Source organism: Armigeres subalbatus, chromosome 1 (genome assembly GCF_024139115.2).
Source record: "Armigeres subalbatus isolate Guangzhou_Male chromosome 1, GZ_Asu_2, whole genome shotgun sequence".
Lineage (NCBI taxonomy): Eukaryota > Metazoa > Arthropoda > Insecta > Diptera > Culicidae > Armigeres > Armigeres subalbatus.
In genome coordinates this window covers 90,884,734-90,893,537 of record NC_085139.1, presented here as the reverse complement: position 1 = coordinate 90,893,537, position 8,804 = coordinate 90,884,734, and the positions used below count along the sequence as shown (strand labels likewise).

At 41.4% G+C, this 8,804-nt stretch overlaps 1 protein-coding gene across 3 annotated transcripts in view; it reads right to left on the bottom strand.

Annotated features, from left to right (window-relative positions):
- Positions 1 to 294: 294 nt before the first annotated feature.
- The window catches only part of LOC134202141 (protein P200), a 32,522-nt gene continuing 24,012 nt past the window's right edge, over positions 295 to 8,804 (bottom strand). The window contains exons 2-6 of one of the 3 annotated variants that reach the window (XM_062677195.1): positions 2,995 to 3,090; positions 2,877 to 2,939; positions 2,641 to 2,803; positions 1,534 to 2,581; positions 295 to 1,476 (exon numbers count right to left, since the gene is read on the bottom strand). In XM_062677195.1, coding sequence (XP_062533179.1) covers positions 374 to 1,476; positions 1,534 to 2,581; positions 2,641 to 2,803; positions 2,877 to 2,939; positions 2,995 to 3,071 — 2,454 coding nt within the window. In that variant the 5' untranslated portion in view covers positions 3,072 to 3,090 and the 3' untranslated portion in view covers positions 295 to 373. The remainder of the gene's footprint in view (positions 1,477 to 1,533; positions 2,582 to 2,640; positions 2,804 to 2,876; positions 2,940 to 2,994; positions 3,091 to 8,804) is intronic. The other 2 variants (XM_062677201.1, XM_062677207.1) reach the window with 2 other exon arrangements.

Sequence of the window (8,804 nt, the reverse complement as noted above, 5' to 3'; positions counted from 1 at the left end):
ATTGTGCCTTGCAATAAAACGACAATTTTTGTGATAATTTTCCAAGGCTCTCATAGGTGTGAAAAATGTATCCGCAGTACAAATCGCACGTGTTATCAAAGTAGGTATTCATTGCCGCAATCCTCGTGGAGGCTGAACTTTTCAAAAATATTAAAGTAACTTTTTTCTGGCAGTATGTTTTCTGGCGCTCATTTTTTGTAGTAGAGTAGATATTTTTATGAGCGGTACAGTATTGCATTTTGAAAGTGTATTCGAACTTATTTGGACTTTGAAGATAAAAGGAAACAATTGAGACAATATTATTTTTATTTTCACGGGAAAGATCAATTCCTGTAGATTCAACATAAATAGATTAAGTAACATGCTTTTAGAATTACTGCGTGGAAAAATCAAAATCACTTTCATCGTTCGCCGAACTGATAGTTGTATCCTGTTTACCGTTTGGTTCAACCGGAGAATCCGTCTTCTCGTCTGCCACTAATAACTCACTACTATCACTCGTTTTCTCTTCAATGTTCGGCTCTGAACTCATCACTGTCGTCGGCGTTAAATGCTCCTGCTGGACTAAATTCTTATCTTCCGTAACCTGATAAGGAGCACTTTCCGCGAGATCTTCTTGTGACGCATCAGCAGCGGTTGCTACCTGTTCATCATAGTTAGGATATTCCACACCCACTTGCGACTGATCATAGTACGCCTGATCGGCTTGTTCTTCCGCATAGTATTGCTGATCGGTTGCATTCGGGTCCGCCTCGTAGTAGCCTTGTTGTTGGAGCTGCTGTTGGTCTGACTCTGCCTCCTGTTGCGGTTGTTGTTCATCGTAATAACCCTGCTCGAATACGTACTGTGTCGGGCCAGGATATTCGGTCGCTTGCTGATACTGGTTCGGATCGTGATCGGCATATTCTTGGTAGGTTTGATCTTGACCCTGTCCAGTTTGATCGTCTGTGTATTGCTGATAGTATGCCGCTTGTTGGTTGGGATCATTCGGGTCGTACTCTTGGGGATACTGGGAATAGTCGTACTGTTGGTTCTCCTCCTCGGGATTAGGTTGCATGGGTTGTATTTCCTGCTCTGATTGGTGAAGTTCCGTGGAGGTCACGTTCTCTCCGATTGGAGAAGAATGCTTTGATACGGATACTGGAGCACTCTCATCCGGGTTTTCTTCACCATTGCTGATCACTTCATCGATTGTTTCGATGCTTTTGGGCCGAACGACCTGTCTTGCCGTAGTCCGGTGCGATGTATCCTCAGTGGTAGTCTGAAGAATCGGCTGTGCGTAAGTTGACGAATTGTCATAATTGAGATCAACGTTGTCCTGTACGGAGTATTCAGGAGGAATTTCGTCCTGATATTCTTTAGAAAATTCTGGAAATTGCTGCTCCGATGGATTGGCATTCTCCGAATCGAAAGCTGACTGTGGATAATCGGATTGTATTTCTCCGAAAGCCTCAGAAGTATTGGTCAAGTCATATGCTGAAAGGGAAATATTCATAATCATTTTGAAAGAAAGGAAAATGAAGAATTATTTACTACCGTGTGGATATTGACCTTCGTCCAACGCAGGTTGCTCTTGTTTTACAATTTCCGTTGTATCGGAAATGGGTGGAACTTCGTACCGTTCTTCTACTTCACATATTACACCACGAAGAGTCATTGCAACTAGTTCTTCCAGGGGTACCTTAGTATCTGATTCGTTGGCAACGTTTTGTGCCGGTCTTATAGGGGAATTCACTTCAACGAGCTTCTCCCATCGTTGGTTGATGATGGCGTCATCCGACACAGCCAGAGACTTTTCGACCTCTTCCTCGTAAGACGATGTCGGATTGTCATCGTTAATATTAAGTTCTGCTGTGGGTTCAACGATTTCTTCAATAATGGGCGAATCATCAGAGAGAACACCACGACTTCCAGTAGGTGGACAAAGACGATCTTCTTCATCGTTGGTCAAATCTTCCAAGTAGGCAGCCGCCGGAAGAGGAGTTGAGGCCATTGTAGGCGGGTCAATTACGATGTCCGGTGGTGGATCATTGGTAACTTCCGTTGAATCGACAGTGGAGGACCCTTTCAATATTTCATTGTCAATGTATTGAATAAATTCTTCATTGGAAAGCTCAAGTTTCTTTGTTGGATGGACGGTTGAAGGTAAACGACGAGGAGTAGCGGGCACTTTAGGCTCCGAGGAAGATTGTTTTGTGAAACTTTGTATGGCAGGCATCTCTTCTGGAGCAGCTGCTGGACGCATGATAGGTTCTTGGACGAATGAGGGTGCTGATGCTAAGAAAGGCGAAGTGTACTGTTGATGTCCTGAAGGCTGCTGTTGACTGATGTAGTTGGAAAGTGCTGTTGGTGGTGGGATGGGATTATAAACAGCTGTTTGTACGTGAGTTATATCCGATAAATAACGCACGAACTCAGATTTGGGAGAATCGATGGGTCGTTGCGGGAATTGGATAGAGGATGTAGGTGGGTGTGCCAAGCACAGCTGAGATTGCAAAGAATGCTGCGAAGGAATTGGAGAGGAACAAGGAAGAGCTCGTTGTGAAGACCAGGAACGAATAAGATAAGATTCGTATTGAGTCTATAATGTTGAAGAAAACGTAAGTACTAAGGACTATACAACATTGAATCTCATATTACCTTCAGCATCTTCAGTCGATCTGTTTTTGCGGCAAGTGATGCTGCTTGTTGATCGATGGTGTGAAGCATTCTCAGTAAGTTTTCGTTTCGTTCAGCTCGCTGTTGTTCAAGTTCCATCATTCGCTTGTATTTCATCTTGACTTGTCGTGCCGCGGTCTTTTCACTAAAATATTTAAAACATGTTTGACATGAATTCTTGACACCAAATCCTTAATCCCAGTATCCTAAATTCTTACCACTCCTGACGTTCTCGCATTAGTTGCGCAAAGCGTTGCTCAAGTTCGGCTCTTTCAAGTTCGCTACGAATATGAAGGATATTAAGCTAAACTTATATTCATGGTCATGACTTCTTACCAACGCTTGATTTTGTTCTCCATTTCCATGAAGCGCATCTGGTAGTTGTGACGATTGATATCCTTCTCCGAAAACATGCCTGGGCAAGATAGACAGCTAAAAAGAATGAAATTCAATGATTTTCAAATGTTAAAAGGCGCATGTCTTAAAATTGTGCATGTTTCCATTATCTTATATATATAAAAATCAATCTATGTATGTATGTTCGCTAACTACTTCTGAACCACTTGGCCGAATTCAACCAAATTTGGTACACACGTTCTCTATCCTCAGGGGAAGTTGACAAAGGGGGTGGGAGGGTCATTTAGAAAAGGGGGAGGGGTTTTGTTTAGAAAACGAACAATTATGTGTAACTTGCATCTCCTAGGGCCGATTTCAATCAAATTTTGTACACATATTCAATATAAGGAGACAATCATATGAGAGATTTTGGGAAAGGGGGAGGGGTCTGGAGGGAGGGGTATTGTTCAGAAAACGGGTAATTTAGAGTAAATTCTGAACCCCTGCACCGATTTCAACCAAATTTGATACACACATTCTCTACCCTAAAGAAAAGATAACAAATGGGGGTGGGGCGGTCATTGTAAAAAGAGGGAGGGTATGGGGGAGGGGTTGTCTTTATAAAACGAGCAATTCCGTGTTACTCCCACCTTCCAGTACCCCTCTCAACCAAATATTGTCCACGTATTCACTAAGAGAAGTCGATCACATGGAAGTGTAATTTGGGAAAGAGGGAGGGGTCTGGGGGAGGGTATTGTTCAGAAAACAGGCAATTCAGTGTTTCTTTTGAACCCCTGGACCGCTTTCATCCAAATTTGGTACACACATTCTCTATCCTAAGGAGAAAATAACAAAGGGTGGGATGATCATTGGGAAAAGGGAGGGTAAGGGGAAGGGTTGTCTTTAGAAAAGAGCAATTCAGTGTAACACCCAACTCCCAGGACCAATTTCAGCCAAATTTGGTGCACACATTTTCTATTCTAAGGAGAAGATAACAAAGAAGGTGGGAGGGTCATTTTGGAAAAGGGAAAGTTATGGGGGAAGGGTTGTCTTTAAAAATGAGCAATTCAGTGTAACTCCCAGGATAAATTCCAACCAGATTTGGTACACTTATTCTCTATTTTTGGAAGATGTTTATTGAAAAGGTAGGGCCAAACAAAGATATAAAAATATATTGATACAAAGGTTCAATTCTATGAGCGGTAGATCTACCTCTGTGGGTTTCGTGCTACAGCATTGGACATTTTAATTCTATAATTTACTTTTCAGTCCCTAGCAAAGCCGGATACATATAGCTATTAGCTATCTATATATCTCGGATACTTATTCAACGTATGTGACGTATGTGATTTTGTAAACAAAAATTTAAACGTTGATTTCTGCAATCTGATAGCACTCCCACGCAAACTATCGCCACATACAGGTAGGGGGAGGTTTCGGCTACATGTTCGTTGTATTGGTTTGCGTAGGAGTGTCATCATATTTGACAAATCGACGTATGCATCTTTGTTTACAAAATCACATACGTCGTTTTGAATAAGTTGCCGAGATATATAAAACTCAATGTTTGTATGTTTGTGTGTGTGCTCCAGCCTAACTTCTGAACCCATTATTGTATTGTTTAGTTATCGATCAATTCAACCATTTATCGAAATCATGGTTTGCCCAACGTAAAAAGCAATGATTAATGTGTTTCCTTCTGGATGGTGAATGTGATCCCTTCTTTAAAAATAGACGTTTGCTCGGAATAAGGCATCGGTGGATGTTTGTCCTTCTTTAGAAATAGACGTTTGCCCGGAATATGGCGATTATGGATTCGCTCCCTTTTCCAAAATCAGTCAATGTTTTCAAATGAAATCTGCCTTCTTTTGATCAAATGATGAAGTATCGATAAGATAACGCAATTATCCTGTTGACCAATTGGTTTATTCATTTTCCGATTGTGAAAAAAAAAACTGCGAATCAAACTGGCAATTCCGAGCAAGGCCGGGTACATAAAGCTAGTGTATTATAAAAGTTATCACAGCAAAAAACACGTTACCAAAATGTGATCTACTTGGCTTTTATAGGCAAACGGTAAACCTTGGCTCAACGTATTTCAGAAAGCGTTGCCAGGCCATTTGGCCGAATGCCGTTTGGCCAAACGGGTCGTTCAGCCGAATGCCATTTGGCCGAATAGTTGAAAAATGCACCTCAGAATCCTATCTCTTTTCATCGTTCTTCTTCCTTCTTCATTCTTTTTTCTTCCTTCTTTCTTCTTCCTTCTTCACTTTGTCAAGCACTACCTCTACACCAACACCACTAGGTCTTCCCACCACCCACCAACACCAATAAGGTCGATGTCGTCCGCAAAGCCCAGGAGCATATGCGACCGCGTGATGATAGTGCCGTTCCTTTGGATGTCAGATCTCCTAATAGCGCCTTCGAGTGCAATGTTGAACAATAAATTCGAAAGTGCATCACCCTGCTTCAATCCGTCTAAGGTCACAAATAAGGTTGACACTTCGTCTGCAATCCGAATACTTGATTTCGAGCTTGATTCCAGCGTTGCACGAATCAGTCTAACCAGTTTCGCAGGAACACCATGTTCGGGCATTATCTACCACAGCTCATTTCTCTTCACTGAATCGTACGCTGCTTTGAAATCAATGAACAGATGGTGAGTCTGCAAGTTGTACTCCAGGAATTCATCCAGGATCATCCGCAGGCTAAACATCTGATCCGTCGTTGATCGGCCCTCACGAAAACCTGCCTGGTATTTGCCCATGAAGGACTCCTCAAGCGGTCTCAGTCTGTTAACCGGGTACGCGACAGGATTTTGTACGCCGAGTTCACAAGGGTGATCCCTCTGTAATTGGCACACTCTAGTCTGTGCCCTTTCTTATAGATTGGGCATATGAGGCCATCCAACCAGCCGGCAGGCAGTTCTTCGACCTCCCATATTTTCTGGATAATGTGGTGGATTGATTGATGCAGCTGCTCACTTCCGTGTTTGAGAAGCTCGACCGGGATCTCGTCCTTCCCAGCAGCTTTACTGTTTTTCTGCTCGTTTCGTGCCTTCTTAACCTCGTCCAGCGTTGGTGGTTCCACAGCTTGACCGTCGCCGACTATGTCCTTCCTGCTCCTTAATACACCTTTTATTTTCACCGTTCAACAAGGGTAGTCCTCCGGAGAGGAGCAAATCCCCCCCTTCCCTGTCAGCATACGACCATAGTTCGCACCGGGGTTGGTTACCCGATCTTCCCTAAAGTTGTTCGTATCCCGGCCAGCGCCAAGAGAAGGTAGGGATAGGAGTTGCTGCGTAAGAGGCTAAGGCTCGCGAGATGGGGTCTATTTTATTCCTGCAGTCGCGTGAGCGATAATGAAAATAATAATAACAAAGAACAGGTAGTACTTATTGCCAAGCTCACAAAGGCCAATCTAGCGGCTAGACAATGCCCGTTCCAAAACTACCTAGCTATACCGGTGTAGCGGTGTAATCCACCTTCCAGATTCTTAAAGATCAGTAACAGGGACAGTTACCTCGAATGAATATGATGAGAGTCGAGAGATGAGAGAGTGAGCTAGAAGTCATAACATGTAACGAAATAGGACTGAATACACGAGATCAGAAGTTCTTAGTCTGTGAACACGAACGCATGTTTTATTCTTATTTTAGCCGAAAGTACCAACCTTTTCAGTGGCGACGAGGACAAAAAAAGTGAAAAATCTTAGTTAACTTTATCGCGCGTGAAAAGTGAAGTGGGTGTTTGGAAGGAATAATCCGTATTCGCGTGGAAAGTTCTTTCGCGTAAGTTGTTTTTATCGTGAATCCCACCACATGTCAGCGTAAGGTACATTACATCGTAAGGCTGTTTGCAGTTTGAAATTTTACTCCAGACTTGTTTTGCCGTTAAGGTGGTTGAATAACATAAAATTCATTTTTCCTAACGAGCCGCAAAGCAATTTATCTGTGAGCAGATTCAAAGAGCATATGTATTAAATTCGGTTAAAATAGAAAGCTTTTGAGAAAATATCCTTCACGAAAACGCCATTTTGGATCTAACAATAGGATTCCCTTTCATTATTTGGCCGTTTTTATTTCTGGTGTGTTTCTCACCATTTTGTATTTTACTTTTGTTTATAGTGAGCACCTATAGAGCGTCAACGCCATTTCTACCGCAAATCTGAGTGTCATCCTTTGGATACTTTACCTTACAAAAGTATACCGAGTACACCGTGAGAGTCACACATTGAACGGTTTTCCAGTGAGTACCAGTGAGTACGATTGTAATAGCACCGGTGGTGTTCCGTTTCCACGGTTCCTATCTTACCTAAAAGTGTGACGGTGGGAGGACAGGTGCGGTGCATTGTATGCATGCAAGTGCATCCGCAAGTGCTATCGAAGGTTTGTTCTGTGCTGGTTCTGTGAGGTCGTATACGCATTTGCTACCAAAAAAAGGGGTGTTGCTGCTGCTGCTGTTGGTTTGCTGTTGTTGCTGTGGACCTACTTCCGTGTTGAAGGTGTTGTTGCTGCTGTATTTATCTTTTGTTTCGTGGGACCCTTGTTGCAAATATATCGACGTTGACTCATTCTGAGTAGGGTGGTTATACATATAATTGACATCGTTGTCATCAGGTATGTGGTTTTATTTCTTATATTGAATGCAATTTTACCTCAATACTCCAACGTAGTTCTATGCAACGCAATTATTTTGTTATTTATAGTATTTTTTAGTGCCTCGCCTAATAAAAACAAAGACAAGATGTCTATTAATCCTACATCTGAGCCTTTTATCCCCGGTACTATTCCCTTTTCCCAATATCAAGAGCAATTAGAGTGGATGTTTGAGCATAATAACTATACGGAAGATAGATATAAAACCTCGTTTTTGGCTGTTTGCGGTACCGAGATGTTTTCTCAGTTAAAGCTTCTGTTTCCAGCAGAGTGGCCAGATTATATTTTGATAAATCGTTATCTTGACTATAGAAAAATCAGTAGTTATCGGTAGGCCGGAAAAAGTATCAAATCCTATAGAATTATATATTAAAGAAGCACTTTCCTCTTCCAAAATATGTAAATCTCATAATTGGGAAGTTAATTATTGAGAGCTATGTTTCGACAATCAAACCAATTCATTTTACAAATGTGGAACTTTTCTAAACACCAGCATTTAAAAACAAAATCTTCGATTTACTTGAGGTTCGAATACGCAGAAAATAGAACTAAGCGATATGTCAGCTTCAAGTATTTGAATCCCAACAGATTGGACTCGTTGGACTCCACACTTCAGAAATGTGAGATATTCAAAAGTGCGATATGTCAAAATCCTTTGTTCTCCCGGTTGTCGGAATCAGGTGAATCGTTGCTCACGGAAGAAGAAATTAGGAACAACCGTAGAATAATTAGAGAAATCTCTTCTCCTTAATTCAAGAATAGTTGGATCATCACATTTGGATTTACTTGAGAAATACCACACTTGTTTCTACGCTACAAATAAAAGCTTTCAATCAAATAGAAAATTCCAAATTTCAAAAAAAAAATCGGAAGGCAGTTAGGTTAAAATTTAGAGAAAACCAAAATTGCAAAAAAAAAAAAGCATGCTGGCAAAACATTCTTAGCTTCCTAAAAAATCTAATTAATGAAAGTAAAGGTTCGTTGAAAAATGACATTACTGGTAATTATTGAGCAAATCTGTTAAAGATATTCTAAAGTAATAGGTGCGGATTATCCTCAAATTATCTTTACCAAAGATGCAGTAATATTGCAAGTGACACGAAAGATCATTATTTAACACTCTGATCGAGTCTTTAATCTACTTCATGTGGAT